The sequence below is a fragment of the Artemia sp. Qi Xiang Cuo genome, chromosome 6 (assembly GCF_049724085.1).
Source record: "Artemia sp. Qi Xiang Cuo chromosome 6, ASM4972408v1, whole genome shotgun sequence".
In the NCBI taxonomy this organism is placed as follows: domain Eukaryota; kingdom Metazoa; phylum Arthropoda; class Branchiopoda; order Anostraca; family Artemiidae; genus Artemia; species Artemia sp. Qi Xiang Cuo.
The window spans coordinates 57207834-57234610 of NC_142799.1; the positions used below are offsets into that span (position 1 = coordinate 57207834).

The 26777-nt window shown below is 34.3% G+C and overlaps 1 protein-coding gene across 5 annotated transcripts in view; it reads left to right on the top strand.

Annotated features, from left to right (window-relative positions):
• The window catches only part of LOC148951425 (uncharacterized), a 146400-nt gene extending 127143 nt beyond the window's left edge, over positions 1–19257 (top strand). For all 5 annotated transcript variants that reach the window (XM_089090879.1, XM_089090875.1, XM_089090877.1 and 2 more), the window contains 5 exons: positions 5500–5712; positions 8975–9139; positions 11216–11298; positions 13964–14136; positions 17669–19257. In XM_089090879.1, coding sequence (XP_088947005.1) covers positions 5500–5712; positions 8975–9139; positions 11216–11298; positions 13964–14136; positions 17669–17682 — 648 coding nt within the window. In that variant the 3' untranslated portion in view covers positions 17683–19257. The remainder of the gene's footprint in view (positions 1–5499; positions 5713–8974; positions 9140–11215; positions 11299–13963; positions 14137–17668) is intronic.
• Positions 19258–26777: the final 7520 nt, after the last annotated feature.

Here is a 26777-nt window from a genome sequence, read left to right on the forward strand (position 1 = left end):
ATCTTATGCAAAGGATTAATCTCTTAACCTTACCTCTTAATCTTATGCAAAGGATTAATCTCCTAACCTTACCCCTTAATCTTATGCAAACGATTAATCTCTTAACCTTACCTCTTAATCTTATGCAAAGGATTAATCTCCTAACCTTACCCCTTAATCTTATGCAAACGATTAATCTCCTAACCTTACCCCTTAATCTTATGCAAAGGATTAATCTCTTAACCTTACCTCTTAATCTTATGCAAAGGATTAATCTCCTAACCTTACCCCTTAATCTTATGCAAAGGATTAATCTCCTAACCTTACCCCTTAATCTTATGCAAAGGATTAATCTCTTAACCTTACCCCTTAATCTTATGCAAAGGGTTAATCTGTCATCCCTCTTCGTTTAGATTAAGTCTGAGTAAGTGGTGGTGCGGGATGGTACATCGTTTCTTAATGCAGAAAATTGTTCCCGACATTTATTTAAAACTTCTTTTAACTTTACTGATTTTTGTAGTATTTCACAAAATTATATTTTTCTATTATAAAGATATTTTTAAAAAAAAAGCTATAAAAGTCTTATGAAGAAGAGGCAGTGGGTCATTTTCCAGGCGGGGCGGGGGGGATTTCTCAAAGAGTGCATTTTAAAGCCCAAATATTATAACTATCATTGAACCTTCAGATAAGTAGGTCGATTTTTTGAGAATTTGATATTTAATCCCTCTTTGATTCCCAGAAATAATTAATGTCTACGCCTTTATTATTGCTGCTAGGGGGGGTTGTGCCCCTCCCATCGCGGTAATCTCTTTTTATGTAGCATAAAATATTAAATTAACATCCCTTGCAGTACAGAGGTGGAAAAGGCGAGGCGAGGGATCACGAGCCTTGATAGAAAATTTCTCGGGGGGGGGGGGGGGGGGCTTGTGCTACCAGGACAACTGTTTCCAGCGATTTTAAATGGTAACATTTGTCTTTTGTATACCATGTTTCAATGTGCTTAATCATATGGATATGTATAAACACCAGAGAACCCTATTGTAGAGGTCACGATGGAAGATCAAAAGTTCCGCGGAATTTCCATCAATATGAGCAATAATACCCATCCCCCTCCACCCGATACTCAGCAGTGATAATATTGTTAAGAACTTATCAAAACTACTGTTTATCGAAAATTTTGACTAGATATAGAAGTTATATCCAAAATCCTAATTGAAATCTAACTTTTTTAATTTCTAAGTAGAAAATCCGAAAAATTGGGAAACTTCCAATCAATTTCAACTACTAATCTGTGCAATTTAACAGCAAGAAGTCGGGGGAGTACGAGGCCTGTAGTTCACATCATATCTTGATTAGGACTGGGCATGATCTGAAAAACGATCAGAAACTATATTTGAAATTTATTTTTAAAAGAAACAGTTTTTTCAACTGAAAATAAAGAGCAACATTAAAACTTAAAACCGACAGAAATTATTCCATATATCTGTCCCATCCTCAACCCTTCGCTCCAATTCTTTACGAACTCAAGAAGCGTTGAATTGGAATGAGAATAATTTTAAAAACTAGATCTTTAGCGATAGGATCCAGGGGCAATCCCCCTCATATACGGAATAATTTCTGTTCGTTTTAAGTTTTATGGTGGTTCCTTACTTTCAGTTGAAGATTTGTTTATTTTATTTTTTATAATATAAGAGAATGATCTAATTTTGCCGAAAAATGAAAATTATTTCTGTTTCTTGTTTAAAAGTATTGTTCAACCTAAAAAATGCAAAGTAAATTTCAAAATGTAGTTTAGTAGATGAAAAAAGTATCCATAACCAAAATTGGTGTCTTGCGTTGAAACTTCAAAACCGTGGGACTGCAGAAAAATAGCATACCAAAAACATATACGGAACATAAACCTTAAGAATTTGGAGTTTGATTTTAATTAAGGTTATATATTTTATATACTTTATTTGTTTAACCTTTATGACGCTCAGTTTGGTTATATTGTCTTTGGCCCTGATAGCTTGATTGGTTGTTCAATATGCAATTATAACTATAACTATAAAGTAACTGCAAAAGAAACAATTTTGCTTCTCTTTTTCTACAAATAAAAGCTCAATAGGTACAAATCCATTTACTTGACAGTAAAACAACAACAAAATCTCTTGATATTTTGGTCACATATACGGTGGCCGTCTTCTGCAGACAAACTAAAATAATACAAATAAAACACCTGCATTTATAAAAAAAAAATATATATATATATAAAAAAAAAGTGTTTTATAAAACCATTTATAAAAAAAATAATAATTGCGTATTGTTTAAAGTTCTTTAGTTTCTTCAAAGCAGTTACAGACGCTAATCTCTTTGATTTCCCCGTTTCTGGTCCATTGACTTGATATTTATGTGAAGGTTCATTATAAGGTAAACAGGGCAGTGATATTGGGAGAAACGAAATTTATTTCGTTTGACTATAGTAAATTATTATAAATTGAATTTAAGCTAAATTCACCTGCATCTCTGGTCAAATCCAGGTTTTTGAATAATATTTTTTTAATTTCAATGGTTTCCCTAAAAACTTATTTTAAACCCTGGTCCCTAGAAATCAGAGAGATATTTTCAAACATAATAAAATAATTATTGTAAATAAATATAATATTGTCATCCCCAAAGCAATGATGTCTTACTTTTTATAATTTTACATGAGAATGAAAATCTAGTTTTTTAAGTCACTTCGTAGGGACAGATTTGTTTAGCGATTCAACTGTAATTTATCATTTATAAAATTATAATGTGTAGCTAAATAAAATGGGTTTATTTTGGTTGATAGTACCAAAAACTATGTTAGGTTAAGCAAGGGGAAGTGAAATATTTTTTTCTACTTTTTTTCTTATTCTTTTTTTCTTATACTTTCTTATTCGTCAGTCTTAATTTTTACCAACTCCCATCTTACTATCCTTTTCCACCTCCTGCCACCTAAGACATAAATATACCTGTTAATATAACCCGTGGATAAAGGTGAAAATGAATAAAGTGGACAAAGGGGCTGAGTTTGTTTCTGTGACTCGAAATCGAGTTTAAACTCACTTCAAAGCAGTGTGTGGAAACAAGGTGTGTGGAATAGGTAATATTCAAACATTTCAAATATGTAAATTAGTCTAAATTAGTAAATTAGTAAAATTAGTAAATGTCTTAAATTAAATGTCTAAAATTAGTAAAGGTCTAAATTAGTAAATGATGCTCCATTAAGTCTTGGTCTGTCTTTTTTTTTTTTTTTTTTTTTTTTTTTTTTTTTTTTTTTTTTTTTTTTTTGATTACTCTGCTCTTGTGAAGTTCTTAAGTTTTATGTACTCATGTATGTAGTGCATTATCTACTTTTTTCTTTATATTCCACAATTATCATTTTTGTATATGATGTGGGTTAAAAATAAATTATTATTACAACGCTATTGTTGATTAATCCCACTATTTTGATATAGTAAGCATGGCATATTTCGTTGCTGCTAAGCCTAAAGGTGGTGTCTGACATTTTTACACTTCCGAGTTAATTAAGAAAAACGATTTGCTAAGCTGCTTTCAGAGGCCATGATTAGCGATGTAATGTAGTCTAGGCGCGGTTTTAGGGGAGAGACAGAGGGGGTGCTTGCCCCGGGCGCAGAAATTTTAGGGGTGCAAAATTTCAAACAAATAATCCAACGGTTATTATCATTTGTAACTTTTGAAATTTTATTTAAAAAAATAGAGGGTGTATTTAGTAAATTAAAATTATTAATAAATTATTCACTAACTCATAAAAAATAAAAGGTAATCAAATAGTAATAATTAATCAATAAATTAAATAATTTAAATGATAAATTTGAAAATAATTTTGTTAATTTATGAGAATGTTGTTAAGCTTTGGCCTGAGAATTTTGTGCGTGACATGGGGGGGGGGGCTAATCAAGATTTTGCCCCAAGCACAAGAAAGGCCAGGATGATCGAAGTTTGATTGGGCATACATTGCCCTGGCAATTCTCCCTTTTTATTTTAGTCAGCAAACCGTTTTTGGCAATTATTCCGTAAACTTAAAAGTGACAGATTAGACTTTAGCGTAACGGCAACGATTACTTAAAAATAAAACAATTGAAGTCACCGGCGGACAGCTACTAATCAGAGGTTTCTTAATGCCTAATGACAATAGCAAGTAACTTCTGATACTTAGTCAACATGTTGCTACATATAATGTTCTAACTTGTCTCGGGAATAAATTAATCTTCCAAGAAACTCGTTGCAAAAACTGGGAAAATATTCGTGAATCATGTGATTGATTTAAATTTTAGTAATAACAGACACATAGTTACATAAACACGCAGAATGGATTAACCCCCTACAGTAAGTCCAGGAGCTACCCTAGTCTGGCAAATCTTGGGAAGATATCCTAAAATGCTCAAGAATCTAGCAACGTGGGAAGGAAACTATACTCCATATTCTCGCGCACATGGATCCAATGCGCAAATGAGGGGGGAGGGGCTCTTGAGGGTGTTTACTTGGTCTGAATGTGAGGAAGGTCTTTCGCACTGATAATGTAAATGTGGATCTCTGTATCCATTACTTTGAATTAAACTAGTATGTAGTAACCCGCCGAAAAGGCAAAATTGTCGTTGACGTTAAAAAGTTCAAAATCTCATGTACTCTAAATTTATAGCAATAGCTTTAAATCAACCCTTTCATTGTTCACGCTCAAAGAATTTAGGGCTACACTGGAGGTTATTCCTACAAGTCGTTCCTATAATCGTTTCCCTAATAGCATCACTTGTTACATAGAAACAAACATAGAAGAAACGAAAGGGTTAAAAATCATATGGATCCTGTAAAAAAGTCATAAAATTCGTATGGAGAATCCCCAGCGCCCTAGAGTGCTGGACCCCCTTTACTGAAAAATTGAAAGACTTTGGGTCTAAAAGTAGATTTTCTCATGCTAGATTTTCCCTAGTATAGATTCCAAGATTCTTGATTTATATGATACTAGGACAGCTTATTGTTTTCATGATACAAAAGATGGATTTTACGGACGAAAATCCACAATAGAAAATTCACTGCAATCTCGTGTTTTGTTTGAAAGTGTATAAGTTTCATTTAAATTTTGCAATGCTTGATGTTACTGCTGTGCTGGTGGGACTAATATTAACTATTCCGCGTGCAATGCTGACCTCAATTATTGTCAGTTTTGCAAAATTTTATTCTAACTTTTTTAAGCTGATCTTAGGCTGATTTTAGACTGAGGTTATAAAGGATTTAACGAAAATTGAAAGGTCGTGGGAGGGGGTAATGAGCAAGGCTTTGAACAGATTGGGGTGGAGGGGGGACGTGTGCAAATTTGTTGCCCCCAGGTGGCTTGGTGCTGCTGTGAGTTGTTAGTAGTAGTAGTAAATCTAAACTTTTACCAACTCTTGTATGGCGGAACAGTATTAAACAATTTTAGTAATCCTTTTCCCCATATAACTTCGGGTATGAAGTTCCCTAGGCTACCTAGTGAAGTTTTTATATTTTTTGCAGGAGGCTGAACGAAGAGAAGCCGAAGAGACACAAAAACGTGAAGAGGAGGCAAGATTAAAGGTGGAGAAGGAGATAGCAGATAGGAAAGCCAAGGAGGAAGCTGAAAAGCTGAGGAAGGAGAATGAAGAAAGACTAAGGAAAGAGGAAGAAGCTCGCATTGAAAGGAAAAAACGGGTGGAAGCCATTATGTCAAGGACTAGGGGTGCTAAACAAGTAAGCTCAATTCCTAAATATTTTTTCAAGTACAACATTCTCTGGAACAGCAGTATGTTTTCTTTGCTGTCAATGACTACTTGTTCATTTTTTTTTTCTTCTTTCGGTAGAATTACAAAACTGCAGTCTCTTACTTCTATGCAGAATCTTTTTTTTAATATATGAGCTTAAACATGAGACTTATCAATTATAATCTGAAATGAATTAGCATTATTTTGGTAGCTGTCAATGACGACTCGGCATTTTTTTTTTTTTTTTTTTTTTTTTTTTTTGCATTAAACTATTGGTCCGACAATTTTAATTCTAGGGGATTTGATGGAGGGTATGTTGGAAATTAAGCTGTAACTCTAAACCACGATTACCCAGGGTAAAGCTGGGAATGAGAACTTGACTTTTTGGAAAGCTGGTATAACACCGAATGAGATTTCATGGCTTAAATGATACAGCCATATAGCAATAAAAGTAGGTGTTAATTTATTAAGGTCGCCACATTAATTATATATATAAAAAAAAAAAAAAAAAAAAATCTTGAGCCGAATGACATATGAAGAAAGTCCTAGCCCAATCATTCGAAAATATGATCATTTAGTATATATTGGGAATTCTTGTGTAGGTAAAATACAAAGTGCACATAAAGACAACGAAAACAAAGTCGTAAAAACTCTAAACTTCTGTTGATCTATTTTAAATTAATTGTTTTAATTGTTGAATATCCAATTTATGTACTCGGGAATTTCCAGAAGAAAGGGTGGTAAAAATTTGTAAATACTAAATAGGTAAATTGCATCTAATGTGAATTGGGTCTGATGCGTGGATTAGTATGTATAAAGCACGATTACCCGTGAGGGTGAGGCTGACATAGGGGGTTCGGCTTTTTAGAAACCTCGCATAAAAATGTTTGGTAAAAATAAAATATGCACCGAAAGACAATAAAATATATTCCTAAAATACTTGAAACTCTGAACTTTTAATGATTTATTAAACCAATTTTAGAAATTTTGAATATCCAAGCCATATACTCGGGAATTTCAAGGGGGGGGGGGGTATAGATTTGAAAATGCGAAATAGGTTAATTACATCTAATGTTAACTGGGTCTAATGCGTGAATTCATCTGATAGATGAATTCGGTATATCTAAGAGCTTGGTACGCAGAATCTAGTCTTGGATAATTTCTTAAACCATATTGGCCTGCCATATCATAAGAAAAGGAAACGACCAAAATCATCTGAGAGATGAATTGGGTATATCTAAGAGCTTGGTACGTAGAATCTAGTCTAGGATAATTTCTTAAACCATATTGGCCTGCCATATCATAAGAAAAGGAAACGACTAAAATCATCTGAGAGATGAATTCGGTATATCTAAGAGCTTGGTACGCAGAATCTTGTCCAGGATAACGTTTTAAACCACATTGTCCTGCCATAATATAAGAAAAGGAAATGAACAAAAATCGGGTTTCTAATGCCAAACGAGAATACTAAATAAACAAACGTAGCAAATATTTCGAGAGTACACCCGCCTCTCTTCTTCAGCGCGAATCGAAATAATGTATTCAAGGAAAGGGCCGAAGGAAAACACTAATAAAAACAAACGCGGAAAGTCAATATGAAAAGAATTAAAAAAAAAAAACAATGAAAAAAAAAAAAAAAAATCAAAAATTAATAAAATTAAATAAAAGCAAAAAAATAATAAGAATTAAAACCAAATACCTACCAACCATAGAAGAGTCATTTGCCAATATCCGTGATTTGCACAAAATCCAAAAAATTATGAATTGCCATCGACGGAGTTGTTCGCTAGTATCCATTTGTAGAAAAAGCCTGAGGAAAAATGTCAAGATAAAACCTAAGAAGAAGAAGGTCTAAATCACCCTCCCCTCCCTTCATGACCAAATCACCCCCCTCCCTTTCCTTCATATGTCTGATTTTCGGTTGGACTATTTTAATAACCGCACTGTTTGCAAGTGGTAGCTGCAATACTCATCTAAGCACACCTGCTATATATTGGGGGGGGGGGGTCACTTAGGACCAATTTCACGGGAACCCTCTCCTATTTTTTTTTATTCTCTCCGGTCAGGTAGCATTTTGAGTTAATGTGCATGAGGGATTTCAAAGTCAATTGATAGGCTAATTTCCTTTTCGGATTTAATTTACTTGCTTATTTGCTAATATTCATTTCACGTCAAAAAGTTATTAATTGAATTTGAAGTTTGTGAACGCCGCTACGTTCAGAAGGGAGAGGAAGGAGATATTTAGAACAATCTATATCCTTGACATCGTTTCAAATTCAATGCTTTCATGTCATTGACGTTTAGCATCAAAGCAAGTCCATTACCTGACCAAGGATGCTTATCTCTACGTTCAGGACAATATTATTACTCTACGTTCAGGACAATATTATTACTAATTTCGCTATTTTCTTTAATTAGAAATAGCTACTAAGATGAATTATGAACTCCCAGAGACGCTTAAAATCATATTTGATGTGAATCGTTGGCCATTTAAGAGACCTGCATTAAGTTTTAATTTTATTCAAAAGGGTACAGGCTAAAGTTATTAATTCGTGTCGCAAGTCGTCAACGGAGTCAAAAAGTCGTCAAAGGAGTCAACGGTTGGCCGTGGGCCATATCTTTGGCATTCCCAGCTTGGAAACATTAATAAGCTTTGCATCTTTATTAAACCTCTGTATGTAACCGTGTTTAGGGGATGGGGGATTGAAGTGGCTGAGCTCTCCCCCAAGGGCGGATCCAGGATTTTTTTTTCGGAGGGGTTTTTACTAATTTTTGACTTTTTCGGGGGGGGGTACTAATTTTTGACTCAGTTTTCGACTAATTTTACTGATTTTTACCTAGGTTTTACTAATTTTCGACTCATTTTCGACTCGGTCAAATTTTTTTTGGGGGGGGGGGACAAACCGGGTAACCCCCCCCCCCCTGGATACGGCCTTGCTCTCCCCCCTCCATCGCAAAACAAATCAACGGATTCTGTTAACATTTGACGAAAAATGAAAAACCCTATCTCGAATACATTTTTTAAACGAGTTACAAATTGATTTTGATCCACACTAGATTCCTCTAGTGCGTTTTATGCGCTGATTGCATTTTCAGAGGTGCATATATTTTAGGAGGTGGGGAAGACCGACACTGAATTGTTATTGATATTTTTTTTTTTTTTTGCACATTAAGTTATTTACGAATCTCGACTTTTTGCTAATTTGTAGCGTAAACAATTTTAGGCACTGTTTTATTTTGAAATATTTTAGGGCCAAGGTGAAAACTCAGGAGACGATAAAAGTCTGTCGTCTGTTGCTAGTAGTGATCCATCCAGTGGACCAGTGAGCTTAGTTGATGAAAGAGCTGAAGATCAAATTCAGCCCCTAATGGAGGAGGAATTGGTTGCTAAAAAGAATGAAATCAATCTCAAAAAGGTAGCACACATATTTTCACCCTTTTACTACTGTACCATGTAAAAAGATTTTATCATGATTTTTTTAGTTTAATTTTCTATTTTTTGGTGGGTGGGGTATATTTTTTTCGGTGGAGGGGATACAAAAAAAGCTGTTGAAAACGCATCAAAATTTGTTTATGTACATGTTGTTACGTTTTTTACAAGCCGGATATACGCCTATTAAGATTTTTCTTTTTTTTGTATGTGTAAATCCTCTCCAACGCAAGTAATAAAAGTGGCATTTTAAAACAGATGAAAGTAAGGATTCTATTTATATGTCAATAGTCAAATAAAGGGATAAATATAACAGAATAACCTGAATGATCTATCTGAAAATGTATTTTTATAGGTAAGTCAATTAGCTAATTATTTGATGTTTTCAATCTTGAATAATGTTAATAATATTCATATTAATGCATAGTTTAGATTTATGGAAGTGTTTGTCTTTTTCTAAAGCAATCAGGAAAGTTTTACTTCTAGAGCTCCATGATAATATATTCTTTTTGCTTATTTTCTGCTGATTTTTCACACACGATCCTAATTACTTAATCATCATGCAAGAGCGGATCCAGGATTTTTGTTCGGGGTGGGGTACTAATTTTTGACTCGGTTTTCGACTAATTTTTACTAAGGTTTGACTAATTTTCGAATCGGTCAAAAATTTCGGTGGGAGAGGGGGGGTTCAAACCGGGTACCCCCCCCCCCCCCCCCCTGGATACGGCCTTGTCATCATGTTAGAAAATGGTCAAGTTTCGAAGTAAATATGCAGGATTTAGTATTTTAATAATTCTTAATAATTGTAGTAGCATTAGTAGTATTTTGGAGTGTTATGTGCTATTTTTCAGGGTTTTCTTTTGTCCTATTATTGTACCAATCTGAAGATAATGAATTGAATGCATATCAACCTTGACCAGGGCTTTGATTCGTAGAGGGAATGAGGCCATTGATAATAATAACTAAATTAGCTAAATGTGTCTCTAGATTTCAACTTTTGTTATGTTATTTTGTAATTGTTTTGTTATTGTTTTTGTTATTTAATGTTATTGTTTTAGTTTGCGTTATGTTATTGTTTTCATTATTTAATGAAGAAAAATTCAGTTTGCCTTTTAAGCATGTAATTCCAAATTTATGTGGGTTTCAACATTATTTCCCCTAAAGTCCTCTAAGGATGATTCAGACAAAATTTAGTAGGGCGGGAGCTCTTTTATTAATTATTTTTTTTACGAGCAACATTTGTGGAAGGTGTCCAAAACAAATCCAGAATGGTTTTTACACTTAGTTTTAGGTTCGAAAAAGAGACTGGGTTTGACTGATTTTTAGGCCTTATGTAGTTGTGTAAGTTTCCAACTTCATTTTAGTTTCCTTGGAACTTCAAGTGGTGATGTACTCAAAGGAGTGCTAGAATAGGCTGGAATTCGGGTTCACACTTCTTAAATTTGAATTGGGAGTAGGGGGCTCGTGAAATACGGATATATGGTATGTAAAATATAGTGGAACACGGAGAAAATGTATTCAAAAATTCAAAGGGGAATAAATTTCCCTGGAGATTCCCCTTCTCAAGCTTTCCCTGGATTCTGCTTTATATAACACATTCAACTCTCTTGATTCCACTATTGCTATGTTCTGTGTTCCATTTAAGTTTTGAGATCTCCTTTTGTATTAAATAATGGTATGTATAATTGACACAATACCTACAAAGGGGGGGGGGCTCTTCCTTGAAATGCCTCAAAAAACTCCCTGGGAAAATTTTAAAATAGCTGCGTGAAACAGAATCTTTGTTGGGTTTTTACCCATCACCCTCCCTCCCTAATAATTGGACCCAGTTCAACGCACCCGTCAATCTAATACTCATTTTGTTTCTATATGTGGTTTTTTATAGCATGGATAGACAAGAAGATGGCACATAAAAAAGTGACAACCGTGAGGATCTCGCGTAACTAAATAAGTGTTTCTTGAGTACTTGAAATCGATATGATTCCTAATCATAAACGACACCAGTTTATTTGACCTTTTCTTTTGTTTCAAGCATTTGCTTTAATAGTAGAATGTGTTTCAGGAACAAGAAGTTCACAGTTATGTTGATCCCAATGAGGTAAATGGAAACTCTTCAGAATTAAATGGAGTCAATGGACATGGAAAGTAAGCTTATTATTTATGTTTTCTCTTCCTTTCTCTCTTTCCTTATTTTCTCCCTCTATTTCTCTAATTTTTTTCTCTCTCCTCTTTCTTTCTTTCGTTTTTTGTTCTCTCTTTGTATATACACGTATATTAGCTAACAAGTTAAATAATTTATATACTCATAAAGCCAATGGCCAGAGGATTGCCTATATAGAATAAATGTTGTACCTATAAATGGGTATATGTTTGGTGTTTGATGTTTTGTTTGCCTAGATGGTCGAAACTATATAAAAACATTTACAAATTAATGTGTTGGTCTTTGTGAAAGTACTTATTTACTAATATTATTAGCTAAATGTTGGCATTGGATGTAGTTACGAGGGGTTACGGGCCCAATTTACGCCTTTGATAATATTAAGTACCAAGAGCCTAGGCTCCTCCTGGCCCTGGCACGTGGTAGGCTTGTATATATTAGATCCTTTTGCGCATTAGCCCAATCATCGCGTTATTTTTTAGTTTTAAGTCACGAGGTGTCAAATCAGCAATTTCAATTGGATTAAGAAGTTCTGGCGTAAATTCAATTCCTCCTTCCTATTCATACATCAAAAAATCATCCATTTTGTAAGATTTTTTTTCTCCTTGGACTCATTGTGATTCTCATTGCTGCTTCTCTTCTAATCGCAGATTTTTTTGCCAATTATTTTCATTTGGGATTCATTGTGTTGGATGTTGTCGCATGTGTTCTAGCCGCAGATTTCATTGCGCTTCCTTTTTATGCATCATTGCCTCAGACATTTTTTCCTGCCTTTTGCATTAGCTGTTTGTATTCATTCAAAATCCTGTGTAATTTTGCACGACGTTATATATACCGATAAAAACCTCAATACCTGCTTCTTTACAGGCTTTACCCCATTCGTTATATTTTCGCTTGAATTGCGTTGTTATATAATTCAGTAACAACCAGGAATGTTTCAATGCCTATGCCCTCTGAAATATCTAAATTGTATACTAGCATAATTATCGTTTTATTCTTTAGTTTCAAGTCGTAGGATGCCAAATCAGCAATTTCAATTGAATTAAGAGATTGTGTCGTGAATTCAATTCCTTATCTCTGTTTAGTCTTTACAGACGCTAAAATAACATATTCATTATTCCGTCGTAATTTTTAAAGTATCTAAATTAAGCAAAAGCATAATTATCGTTTTATTCTTTAGTTTTAAGTCTCATTTTCGTTTGCATTTCTATTTGATCTTTGTCGTTTTTTATTCTCTGCTTTTTTACTTTAGCTGTTAAGGGTCATTTGTCGTCTTGTGCAATTTTGCACGTGTTATAAATGCTAAGAACCAAGCCCATACCCAGGGGTGGGCTAAAAGGGCTGTAGCCCCCCCCCCGTTCAAGAAAAAAATTATATTCTTTTTTAAAATCGTATTTAATCTTCTCGATTTCATCAGTCATTTCTTAGTCCCTACTCAAAACTCGCATTCAAAGAGCTACATTAAACTTAAAGTAATGCCTTAAAATGGGGCCCTAGTGTACAGTTGAGTGCTGGGATGTGTCAAGATATCAAAGCTATCCAAATATGGGCTCGTAAGATTATGCTGGGTCAGGCCTTCACTGCTTATGATAATGGGCTTAAGGTTCTTGGCCTCGAGTCGCTTTTTAAACGCCGTCAGAGACTTATTTGCCAGTTTGGCCAATTCCTGCTCCGTAGCAGCAAACACAGGACGATCCTGCCCCTGCTATGTCCCGTATCCGGAGACAATACAAGCTCAACCCAGTGACATGCCGTACGACTCGCTACCAGCATTCCTTCGTCCCCTTTTTTACAGACATGGTCAACAAGTCCTAAGAAAAGTAATGTGGTTTTATTCATTTCTTGTTGTCATATTTGTTATTTAATTTTGTCGTATTTGTAAAAACCCTCGGTATTAGTGCTTTTAGTGCTAAAAAGAGTAAGTTTAATAAAATATGTCTATGTCTATACCGTTTTTTCTAAGAAATTTTTAAAGTTTTCTGTTGTTTGGCTCAGGGACCCTGGGTCAGCCCTCTCCCTCATAATTATTTTCTGAGTACGTAACTGGTAAGAACCAGTTCCTCCTTCCTGTTTATCCTTCACAGACTTATACACGCTAAACTAGCACGTCCTTTCATTCCACTGTATTTTTTTCTTTCTCTTCTAACCGCAGATTTCGTTGTGCAACATCTTTGTTTGCAATTCAATGTGATTTTTGCTGTTTCCTGTTCCATGTCTTTTTCTTGGCTGTTCAGAGTCATTTGTCATGTTTCGTAATTTTGCATGCGTCATAGATACTAAAACCGATACAACCACCCTCACTTGTGAAGATTATCCTAAATGATAATATAATTATATCCATAATAATATTTCTTGTGGCAGCATTTCACGAGAATGATAATATTCCTTCGTGGAACTCAACATACCCAACGTACCCATTCACTTACCCATTCTCACCCAACATACCATTCAACAACTCAACATACTCATTCTACCTAGTACAGGTGCATTTAATATTTATTTGTGTTAAAGTATTTTTTTTCAGTGGGATTATTTTTAATGATAATCGTAAATCGATGGCAGATTCACGGTTGGCTTTCTAGGTCGCATTTCAATATTGGACTTTGTAAATCTCTTCAACATATTATTATTATGTTAATTGTATTCTTTCAGAGAAAACAATGGAGATTCAAGTTTGAATGGAGGAAGTGCTCTTATTAATTTCAATAGTTTGGAAAATGACATAAATTCAGAGATAAAGGACAATAGTATCATTGGGGCTGAAACTTTGGTGGAGCTAAATCAGGAAATAGTGAAACCCGTGACTAGAGAAGCTGAGGCTGCTGGTAAGTTCTCTTAACTACAGATAGTGCTCTGCACATATTTATTACCTAAATAACCGGCAGCAGGCCTAAATAATTGGTTTTGTCCGCTTTAAATACCCTAGAAAATATTTGCTGGTGGCGTGGGAAAAATAAAAGGAAATTGTTACGTCTAGTGCCTCTTATAATAGTAAAAAAAAGTTATATTTAAAATAAAACCATTTTTTTGACAAAAAGTTGCATTTTCGTAAGCACGATGATGATGTACTTTAAATGGTGTCTTGAGAAACGATGATGACAACGTTGTTCGTGTATTACCAGCTTCTGCTAAGAAAAAGCCGAAGGCTTTTAATATTTTTTTTACTTTTCTAGCTTCAAATTCATTTAAACCTCCCATCTTGTTATTTATCAGTTAAAAAATAAGAAATCTTTGAAATTGAAATCTGCTTTCAAATGTCAGTGAAGTTCGGGTCTCGTATGAAAAATATATAGCGCGAATTATGATTTATGCTCCAGGCTCAGTTTTCTGTGACACTTTTATGTACTACGTTCGGTAGTTTTTCCCCAGGGTTTTGCTTGTTTATATTTGTTAACTTGCTCAAACATTTTTGCTTCCGATAGTCTTTAATATTTCTTCAGTTTAAGTACTGATTATGCAAAGTTAATTTTCTAAAAATCTTGGAATTATTGCAGTAATTTTAATAGTAACTTGGTAAAATTTTGTCCATATTGGTGTTTTAGCCGACTTGGCTCCCACCTAACCTTGAAAAGAGCGAATAACTATTTTTACTTGGAATTTAGCATAATGTATATAGATAACAATATGTAAAAGATACAAAAAAAAAATACTTTTTTTGTGAAAAATTGTACCTTGCTTTAATTCAATCACTTAATTCTTAAAAAAGGAATTTTCAATTTCCAATAGCATGAGTCCCTTTGAGTTTTTATGATCAACCTTTCTGTTTGTGCTGGCCAATAAATAATATAATACATACAGGCTTCGTCGTTCTTTAATAGGTCCTGCATGGGGACACTTTGACCTAATAATCTATTTTTCCCCATGCTATTATTCAGGAACTCCTCTATGGGGCGGTTGAGGTCCAAGATTGCAACCTGATGGGCAAATTTCTTCGTGCACCCCCTCCCCCCCCCCCCCTAAATACTTTTTTTGCAATACACTAACAATGCAAATGACTGTGACATTTCTTATCAGTGGTTCTGGGTGTTGAAAATAATGAAATACGTATTGGAAATGAAGAATCTTTATGCAACAACGTCCAGACTTTTTTTTGAATAATATTTTAAGCCGCAACATTAGTAGCAATATATAATATCCTAAATTTGCTCGGTCAGTATTACTAGATAACCCTTTAGAATGTCAATTCGCTATTAAGTGAAAAAAAGAAATTCTGAAACAACGAATAATTTGACTATAGATTGAATGAACACTGTGAAACTTGTAACGTAAAATAACAGGTCTTCTCCTGGGTGTACTTGAAGCTCATGCCACCGGGTCAGCTTCTCCGGGTTCCACAGCTTGGGGGCACAGCAGCTGGGGGTTTATCCACTTTAATCAATTTTTGACTTTGGTTCGGTTTTTTCGCTTATGTTTGATGTGGGATGGGGATGCTGTAATTAAATTCCCCGGGCTTAAATTAATTTTAATTATCCCACCAACCCTAGAAACAGCTCCTTTCCCGGCCTATATAAAGTTTACGCTAATTGGAAAACTTACGCCCAATTAAATCCATTAATAAAGTCCACAATTGCCGTCACACTTTGCAGCTTCAATGTCCTTTGCGCCAGTCACATTTGCTACTTTTGCTAAATACCTCGTCAGAGCTTTGGATAGTTTATGTCTAGGCAGTTTATGTTCTATTAACCTCTAGCCAAGGAGGTTGCTCAATAGGACTTTCTAGAAGTATGGAAATATAAGATTAAAGAAAACGGCCAAATTTTGGCATACCTTGAGATAACACACCAGTATAAAAAATTATCTTTTTGCTTTTGTCAGTGAAAAAGTTTCATTACTTTTACATGGCATCTTTTGTCTACTGAAACCATATTTTAGTCCCCCCCATCCTTTTTTGAGGCTTTGAAGGATTAGAAAACAATCTAATAAACAAAAATAATAACAACATTTATTGTTGTTAGCCACTCAATCCTTACCTTAGACCTTAGTTCCTTCAGGGCCAGGTGTGGCACATATTGCATTAACGAAGCGTCATGGAGCGGAACAGCTGCCATGACGTCCTCCCACAGTTGTTGTAACGACAGCTCAGCGCTCCGGAGGTCTTGGTCGTACTGTCGTTTGAGGGTGTGTTTCGGTTGCCCTCTTTTTCGCCCACCCTCGGGTCGCCACTCGTAGACAGCATTCGGAAGACCATATCCTGGCATTTGTAAGACATGGCCAAGATAGGTTCATCTTCTCTGAAAGTCACTCTTCTGTTTCAAGTCGAAAGTCTTCATAGGGTATTCCAGAATTAGCCAATATTAGTCGAGACAGTTCAGCCCATCCTTTGGCATCCCTACAAAAAGTGGCCGTCAAAAACTATAATGCGCTTTTTAGCAATGGACATGGATTGTGCAGAATGCGTCTTGGTTTTGAACGATTGAAATCTCTGCAGAACAAATTTTGAGGGTGGATGGAGGTATATTAATTATCATTGCATCGTATGGTCCTCCTTAAAATATCATTTGAGCCACTTGTAAGAAATGAGACAAGTTTTACTGAAAAGGGGGTAGGGTCCTTCCAATCTGTGAGAACAAGAAAGATTAATAAAACTGACAGCAATTAAAACGTAATTAAAAGTGAGTAAAATCGTATTTCCAACTTTTCATTCATAATGAATATAGAGAATGACTTAAAATTAAAATACTATTAGTTCCAGATACTAGCTTTTGAATAAAGGCTCGCGCAGGAAAGAGTATTAACTCGAACTCCTCAGAACCATTAGAATAAAGCACCGACAAAAATTAAGTTAACAGCCTTATTTTGTGGAGAATGTATAGGCTGTAAACAATTAATAAGACCATGTGACATTTTCTTTCAAACTAACGTCTAACTAACTCTTTCAAGCTAATTCGCAGGAGAAGGCTGTGTCTAAGCTAGTGAAAACTTCATATTTAGGCCTTAATTCTCGAACTTTTCTAAGGAGATACCTCTATTAGAAGGATTCCTCTTTCTTTATCTGTGTAGTCTCTATAGCTTTGATAGTGTGTACCTACGGACCCGAAGCGTCAACTTCCTTGAAAATGATTTTCATGAGCAGGACCGTATCCAATATTCTTTTTTTTTGGGGGGGGGGGAGGGGTATAAAAGGATTTATTTTGGGGGGGTGTCGGGGGGTACAAAAAAGACTTGAAAACGCATAAAAATTTGTTTATATTCATTTTTGTTAAGTTCTTACGAGTCGGGTTCAAATCCCCCCTCCCCCCCCCCTGGACACGGCTTTGTTCATGAGTATTAGTCTGTTGAAGTACCTTCTCGAATATTTCCTTATCAGCCATTGAAAATGTTTATTATTTTTTTCTACTAGTAATAATTTTTTTTTAGATCTTTTGAGGTGATAGTGAAGTCGAAAAGATGGAGGTAGCTGATGATAACTGGTGAAAAGTGATAAAAAAGCAGGTGTCGTTTTTTGGTGATTATTTTAAATTTTGTCGATTTGTATGGCATGTATTATTAGCTAAATCCGTATTTTACTCAAGTGAATATTTGTTGAGGATTGACAGTTGTCGTGCCTCTTTTCCGACGGCTGAAAAAGATGGTAAAAGTAGTGAATTTAGGAATGCAGAATTTGTTAATAGACGCGGGATTTTCATTTATGCGAAAAATGCGTTGTATAGCGAGTTAATTATTTCTTTTTTCTGAGTCTCGCTTTGTGATCTGCCTTGCTTTTATTAGTTTTTTTTTAGCATTTGCAGTTCCCAATTTGCTATGTATTTTCAATAAATTCGGTTCTTTTTTTTCCTTTTTAAAACTCAAATATGAAGAATAATTGACCTGTGAAAGTTTTGTATAGAGACTAAGCTTTTGATGCTAAATTGAAAGAATTCCATACAAGAAAACATAGTGTGAATTAAAGCATTTACTTTTTCCTGATTTTGACTTTAATTGTACTGATCAAATGGTGGGGAAATTGTCCTTGGCCTACCAGCTTTTGAACTTCAAAGATTTTTTCCTTTCTGCACTAATCCTTGTTTTTGGACACGTAATCAATTTGGCTCGAAATGGAAAACCAAAAATTAATAAATATTTTTAGTAGTCGTTAATTACGAATAAAATGCTTCGTATTAGGTATGAGGAGAATTTTAAATCCAAAATTGAATATAGTTGATATGAGATAATTTCATTGATATATTTATTTTCTTTTAAATCTATGTTGGGTTTTCCGTATGTTTGGCGAACCCAATGGGGTGTTGTGTATTTACTTTCGTAAACATCAATAATTTATTCAGTGAAATGGTGGGGGGAGGGGTACATGACGGGAAGGAGGGTTTCGCTCACGTATTTTCCTGTAAATGCTTTGATCAAACTAACCTGGATAGACTTTTATTCCAATAGATCAATTAAGCCAAAAAAAACGGGACATTTTCCATTAACAAACATTTTCTAATATATAATGGAATCATAATTTACATAACATATACAATATACATAACAAAATAAATTAAGAAGAGTGAAACGAAAATTTCCATTCTAATCTGTGAAGCATGGCGTGTTACTTTTACTTTCAATGTTTGAGAATTTTAAGGTCAATATATATATGATATATTGACCTTATCTCTAAATAATATAGAGTTTATATAAAGAACTTTATAGCTGTTTTAAAATTGGGAACTGCTTTATTTTACTATGTTGTAAGCTGAATATATTATGAGATATACTCGTTAAAAATTGCTCTAAGGCATACCCCGCCCCTCCTTAGTGTTTGCTACTTTATTTTTGTTCTTCATACAAAATAATAATAATAAATTATCCTAATAGAGTAATTGGTATTAAAGTTAAGTGGAACGTTCAACGTTGGTTTCATTCTAGTTGATTTGAACTCTGATTAATTAGATGAACTGACTAATCTAGAACCAAATTGATGGAAGATAAAGTGATTTTTCATTACCTTCATTACTTCTATTTACGCACACTGCCACGTTTTTTTTTTTTTTTTTTTTTTTTTTTTTTTTTTTTTTTTTTTTTGTTTTTTTTTTTTTTAAGGACAATTAAAAGTTAACGGAAAAAACTTATTGATTTATTGAAATCAAATAAATCATTTTAATGATGTATTCAGCTTTTCATGCTTAGATCCCTCTTGTTTAACCATCCGTGATATGTACCCTTGGCTAACCCTATATATTCCATATATTTGACGTTTCCTTTTTATGTCTGTTACACTTTGTTATTGTAAATATCATCAGGTAGTTGTTTCCAGGACAGAAAAAGAATTGGTGCTATTTTTTCTTAAAAATGTAGCTGGATTTTCCATGTTCTGCTGATATAGCCATAATAAAGTATAAAAAGGCAAAAAAATATTTACTTTTAAATGACCTGGCCTTTCTATTCATTTTTAGATATAATATATATATCTACTAAATCCAGCGTTCAAGTGTCGTGCTGGTTGGAGTTTGGAAACAGCCACTTCAATTTTATCTTATAATTCTATGTTGGTTCTGGTAGTTGATATGAAAATTAAACAGAGTAATGCTAACATTATTTGGGAGGCTTTGTCCCATCCAAGAACTAAGCAGTTGGTCTTTATGCTCGAAAAAAGCTTTGGAAGGAATTTTTGGGTTGTATTAAAAATCTTTGCTGGAAGGTCACTATGTCAGCTCAGTTGTGGTTTTATTCTACTTTTTCCGTATATATTTTTTTTTAAATAGACTAATACATATTTTTAAATTCTTCTTCCTTCGCCTGTATTTGTTATAAATTTATCCCCTAAAAGATTGTGTTAGGTTATAAATTTGGGATTGAGTAGGGGGGTGACCGGCTGAAATTTTAATGTTTATTTTGCTTGATAGTTAGTAAAACCATAAGGGATACTTCACACAAAATAAAGCTGCACCGATGCCGGAGGGGTTGGGGGATGTATGCGTCAAATTTAAGGAATAAATGTTGTCTCCTATTATTATTCACGGAAAAAAGAAATTGTCCTGTCCATAGAACTTTCCTTTATACTGATTTTTCTTTTATGTACGAAATAGAATAATAAAAAAGAACCAGGATATGCCCTTGAGCAACACCTATTCTGTGATTCTGCACCAGTATTTTACTTTTACAAATAGTGGTCCTTCAGGCTTGAAAACCTCTGGACTACCAAGAGTGTAATATTAATGCTTTTAAATTTATTGTTTGTTTTACTAGTAATCCAAGTTTTTGGATGGGAGATTTTAATTCTGATTAAAAAAAAAACATTCGAGTACGTACAATACACTCTTCTGCCTTAACATCCAAATTCTAATTTGGTTATTCATTTTAGAATTTTTCTTGAAATCAATAAATATTTTACTCCAAAAGTGGGTGTTTTCGGAACAGAAAAATCAACAAGGTGTCAAGGTCTTATGGCATATTGCGTTATTTGAACAATTATATAGGTATCTTTATCTTCTTTCTTTTTGCTTTTTGTTATTTATCATGTATAGTTACTCCATTAAAACATCGCTTAAACTAAATTTTCCATAGATTGAAGTAATTTGAGCCAAATCATCCCTTCGTATTGAAAAAAAGTGACTTGTATGTCCTGAGGTGTCCTTCCTCTGTAAAGAAGCTGGTGACTGCAATACCCCCTCCCATTACCTCCCATACCACCTCCCATTTCTCGAGGAGGTTAAAAATGTTCAAAACTTAAACATTAAAAAATTCCCTTAAAGAAAAAAAACTTATTTGAATTTAAGGGTAAACATTAAAGAGTCGACTCTAGCCTTTTCCATAAATTCCAATTTGTAATCAAAATTGACGTTGACCTTCAAGAAGAAGCAGAAAATGAAGGTCTTTTGAAATTCAGTGTATAAACAAGGACAACACCCAAAGGAGAGGCTGTTAAAAAAAGCTACAAGAGTGTAATCTTCCGAAAAAGTAATATTCCTGTTAATGCTTGTTAAGTTTCACACGAATATTGGGTTTTATGCTGTAAAATAATGGCCTTCCTTTCAAACATCGTTAGCTAAAATACAAAATTTGGAATAGGTTATTTTTGCAATTGCTATGGCATAATTTAGAGTTTGCTTTTATGGAAATCACCACTGTTTAATTCCGTCTTCTTTGGCTGTTATATTCTCTCTATGTCTGTATATTAGAGAAATAATGGTGTAGTGGCTCAACTTATTTGTATATCACAATTTCTTTTGTTTTTAAAAATATTTTATGAATTGTATATATGCTGTTAAATAAATTGTTCTAATAATTATGTACCTTTTGTTTCATTGATGCCTCTTTGTGTGTAAAAACTGCGTTGACAGCTTATTAACAGGTCTTCTCCATAGCTTTTCTTCGAGGGGAGTGGGGGTACAGAAGGACTTGTTTTCGGAGGGGGGAGGTACAAAAAAGACTTTAAAAACGCATAAAAAATTTGGTTATACTCATTTTTTTTACGTTTTTACGAGTCGGACAAACATTTCGGGTGGAGGGGAGGTTTGACCCCCGCCCCCTGGATATGGCCTTGTTACAGTACATATGGTTTCCCCGGAGAAAAAAATGGTCATATTCTGTTGGGCTTAACATAGAAAACAAATAATTAATTTTGAGGGATCAGCATTTTGATGAGGTCAACTATAGACAAGTTTACTAAGTCCGATGATCACTGAATATACTCTGAAAGAAACGAAGAAACCCCATCCGCCAATGCAGTGTTGCTAGTTTTTTTTAAGATCTGAAAAATTTAAAGATCTAAAGCCGAACTGGCCATCCATGACAAAAACAAACAGAGAGAAAAATCTCAAGATGAAGAAAACAAACGGTCGCTTCAGTGTTCTCATTGAAGCAACTCTATTTAGCTTCTGTGGTGCTCAATCATAGTAGCAACAATTGTCTATATATATATATATATATATATATATATATATATATATATATATATATATATATATATATATATATATATATATATATGTATATATATGCGTGCATTCAAAAACCAGTGGTCATATACACAAAAAACAATAAAGAAAGAACAATAACACAACAAATTTAAACTACAGCTTCTTTCCGCGTCATCAGACCATTCTCTATAAAACAACATAATGCAATAATTAGGTCCCTCCAAGTAGTCCCCAAAACACCCGGGAGCAGCGGTACATCCTCACGAACAAATTTATCCCTAAAATTCACCAGACTTTGACATTTACTCAGAAAATGGTCCATCCCTTCCCCAAACTCATCATAAGGCTCCCAGTATCCTTTACGCAGTGGTATGCAATTTGCCCTCGCCTTCAACGAATACTTAAGGGTTCTCCACGGTAGATTCAGCTTCAAATAAAACTCCTCTCCATACACATCTTTAATCTGTCTATAAAAATGAAGGCCACTAGACTTTTCGAGACCCGTTAGCCAAACCTGAATCTCTTGGTCCCGAAGGCGCGATGCAAACTTACCGAGGAAATCTTCAGGTTTACCTAGATGACCTGCCCCTCATTCCATGCCTATGATAAACCAGTATTATCCAACAGGGCTTTAATCTGTTTTGGCCATGCTGCCTGTTTGGTAAAATTCAACATCTCTATGTAGGCCGCTTTCGCCAAGCGGTTGTCAGGCAAGAGCGCAACCTGTAACCAAAACTTGATCATTTGTATAGTCCTCATATGACGTAGATCCTGCAAACCCAAATCACCTTTTAGGACCAAACTGTTAAAATCATTTTGGTGGCCTGTAACTTTTAAAATACATAAACTGCAGAGATTCCAGTTGTTTTACCGTAGTAGTCCCCCACAACTCACGGCCATAATGGGCAACAGGTAGGACTTTAGTCATAAAAAGGTACTTATGCATCTTCATATTTTTTTATTCCCATGATGTGTTTTTGTGGAAGTAGAGCACAAGCAACTGCCTTACCACCTCAAATCATCAATTTAATGTGGTCGGTCCAGTTCCCATTTGCTGCGACCATGAATCCCTGATATTTATACTTTGGGGTCACTTTTATTGCCTCATCTTTATAAGTAAATGAATAATCTTGAGGTTCATTGGGCTTCCTACTTTGGGAGATGAAAATCACTGTCATAGATGCATTCACCTTGAACTTCTTCAATTCTAGGTAAGCTTCAGTTAAATTCAGAAGAGTTTGGAGTTCCTCGGCTGATTTAACCACTAAAGCTGTAAGGTCAACGAACAGCAAAAAAGAAAATAGGGTGTTCGCTAGTGATACAACTGGGGACCATCTCTTTTCAAGGAACTCTGAAAACTCATTGATATACAGACTAAAAAGTTTCGGTGAAAACGTGCATCCTTGGCGAACTCCTCTGAAGGTTCTGAATGGCCTAGATACACCTTTTTTAACAATAAAAACCACAGATAAAGTTATCTCATACATGTAATTAATAACAAAATAAAAGGCTTGGGTATGCCTATCTTAACAAGATAAAGGAATAAAATAGGTCTATCAATACTATCAAATGCCTTTTCAAAGGCCAAAAACGCCACAAAAAACCTATTTATAGTCCTATATAGATATTGTTAGTTTTTTTTTTCAATTCTGGGTTTTAAGTTTTATTTAATTTTAGATTATTTTAGATTTAATCTTTGTTTCTTAGCGTTGAAGACGCCTTGTTTCATGCAGTGCAATATCCTCGTCGTTTTAGTTTGTCTTTTCTTTCTTCTGGCCGTAGTCCCCATTGTTTCCTTCATCTTGAGATTTTCTTATCTGTTTGTTTTTAAGATTTTAAAATTTTCGTGCACAAACAATTATGACAATTTTGGTCTTAGGAGCAAAGCGAAAGGGAAATTTATTTAGGTTGGATCTACGGTGATTTAACAGGGGAAGATAGGGACTAAAAACTGTCAGTGCTACTAACAGTGTAACGTCTGGTGACTTCATTAAAAGAGTGGAAATTTTCAAACAAAATTTGATATTTTATATGATTTATCTACAATATCATAGGGCTAAATCAGAAATTTCCCTGAGAGAGAGAGAAAATTTAGCGAGAAAAAAAAATACAAAAAAAAGTGATCACCAATAAGCCTGGTTTTGACGGCCTTCTCCAAACTAGTAACAAACACTTAATAATAGATTCTCCATTAAAAGAAAGAACGAGCAAGCAAAAAATATCCACTCGAGATCCTGCTCTATACAACGATGCTGCTCTATACTTTTTCTCTACTACGAAAAACATCAAACACCTAAACAATTGCTCTTAAGAGCCCTACGAACTTATTTGACCTACGACCCCTATAACTGATAATTAATCAGCATTTACTTATTTCCAAGAATTATTTACAGTCAAAATCCAGTCTGCACAAAGTAGGCCTAGTTTAGATTGGAAAGACCTTGACAAATTAAGCAGTTTGATCGACTTTGAGCTGGAAGGCCTACTGGTGACAGAATTCTACTTTTCATTACCCTCTCCTACATTTCAAAGTACCGAGAATACAAGTATGGAGTAGTTTTTGCTCAAACAAAGTCGCCAACCGCTAGATGACGTTTCTTATAAGTTTCCCGTACTCTTTGCGTAAGAGCCTATATGTCTTTAGCTAGATTTGTAGTCAGTTTTTTTTTTCATTAGTTAGTCATCAGAAAACGGTAAGTGTTTTGAGTTTGCCTCCAACAATTTATGTATAATTGTTCTTAACAAGCTTAACTTAGGTAGTGTTAATTCCATTTTTGCCGCACGTGAAATGTGCTGTGCTTTACGCTGAATTAGTCGTTATGAAGCTTTCAAATTAACGGTTTACTATAAGGCAGATGATGCCTAAACGCAGGGAACTATGGCTCTTTGATTTCTGCTGATGCCGAATTAGGTGGACACAACGGTTTTGCTCTCAAGAAACGAATTGCACCCACATTCCAGAATTTTAGAGAGTATTTTCAGCAGGAGGGGGGCATCTGAAATTTTCGAATTAACTTCTTATGCCCAGATATCTTCTTTTTTTTCTTCTTCTTTTCTTATCTGCACCTAAAACTTTCTGACTCCTAAAAACGTAACAAAAAAACACAAATTTTGATGTGTTTTTAAAGTCTTTGATGCGTTTGATGCGTTTTCTTAAATCAACTCACGCCTTCTCATTGCAAACCAGGTCCTGCTGTCAGAAGGGCTTGGAACATTGGAGCCGCTTTTTCTTAATCCTTTTTGTGCAACGAGAAACAGTCATTTTTCTTATACAATTTTCTTATGTGATACATGTTTGACCAGCCTATTCTTAAATCAACTCGCGCCTTCTCATTGCAAACCATGTCCTGTTGTCTGAAGGGTTTGGGACATTGGAACCGGTTTTTCTTAATCTTTTTTAGTGCAACGAGAAATTGTCATTTGTTTCCTAAATGAATATTTTAATATGTAGGCTAAATAGTTTTTAAAAAAATACTTTCTACCATATTTGAAAATAATTGTCAATTACAATAAAATACTAAGTATTTTAATCATCTTAGAATTACCTTAAACATCAATTACCTATTAAGGTAATTTTGTAAGGATATTATTTCCCCCTCCAAAAAAAGAATTTTTTTAAGAAAATATGGAAATATTTGAGGTTTATGATATAGCCGTTGCATTTAAGTAAACTTTGATGACATGACCTCAAAACATCATTAAAAAATGTGGTTTCAAAAATTGTCTTTTTTATTGCAAATAGTGAACAAAATAAAAATAAATCGTAATATTGATCTGGCCTTGATATATTTGCGCTTTTTTTTAATGCTGACTTTGAAATTTCTGATTCCAAGATGTATTATACGGACAATTGTTTGCTATCTTTGCAAAACCTTGTTGTTACGCCTAAAGGCCGTATCTGGTACTTTCACAGTCTGGAGATAATTGCCAAAAGTGTTTCCTAAGCTGTTATCGATCTCCGTCGGGTAACCCAAAAATATTTTTGAAGTTTTTGAACCGCTGTTGAAAAATCTGGAAGCGTTGAAAAAACCGGTTATTATTTCGGGTGATTTTAATTTTGATCTTTTGAATCTCGATGTTGGAAATAATAAGGAGTTTTTAACTATGATTTTGTGTTCTAATTTTCTTCCAGGTATTTCTCTGCCGACAAGAGTTACAGCTAACACAGCTACATTATTAGATAATATATTTATCTCCCCTGTTTTATTTGATGCTGAAAAATCGTCAGTAATTTTGTCTGACATGTCAGATAATTTTCCGGTGAGTGTTCTCTTAAATTTAAATAATAGCAATAAACAACATCAAAATTCAACAATGTATAATTAAAAAAAGCGATATACATAGATTAACTGTAAATTCCTAAGTCAGTTAATTGATGACCATGAGTGGAGTTCGGTTTACGGCTCAGATGATGCACATGCGGTGTTTTTAGATTTTATTGATCAAACGATGCGACTGCGGGATCGGGCTTCTTCAACACGAGTTTCGCATAGAAAGTTTGCACAGAAATTTGACCCATGGATTACTGAATGCATTTTAGCTTCTTTTAAAAATAAAAATAGAAAATTCAAGTTTCATTTAAAATTACAGACACCCGAGTTACTTTAAGTAAACAGAGCTAATATAAATAG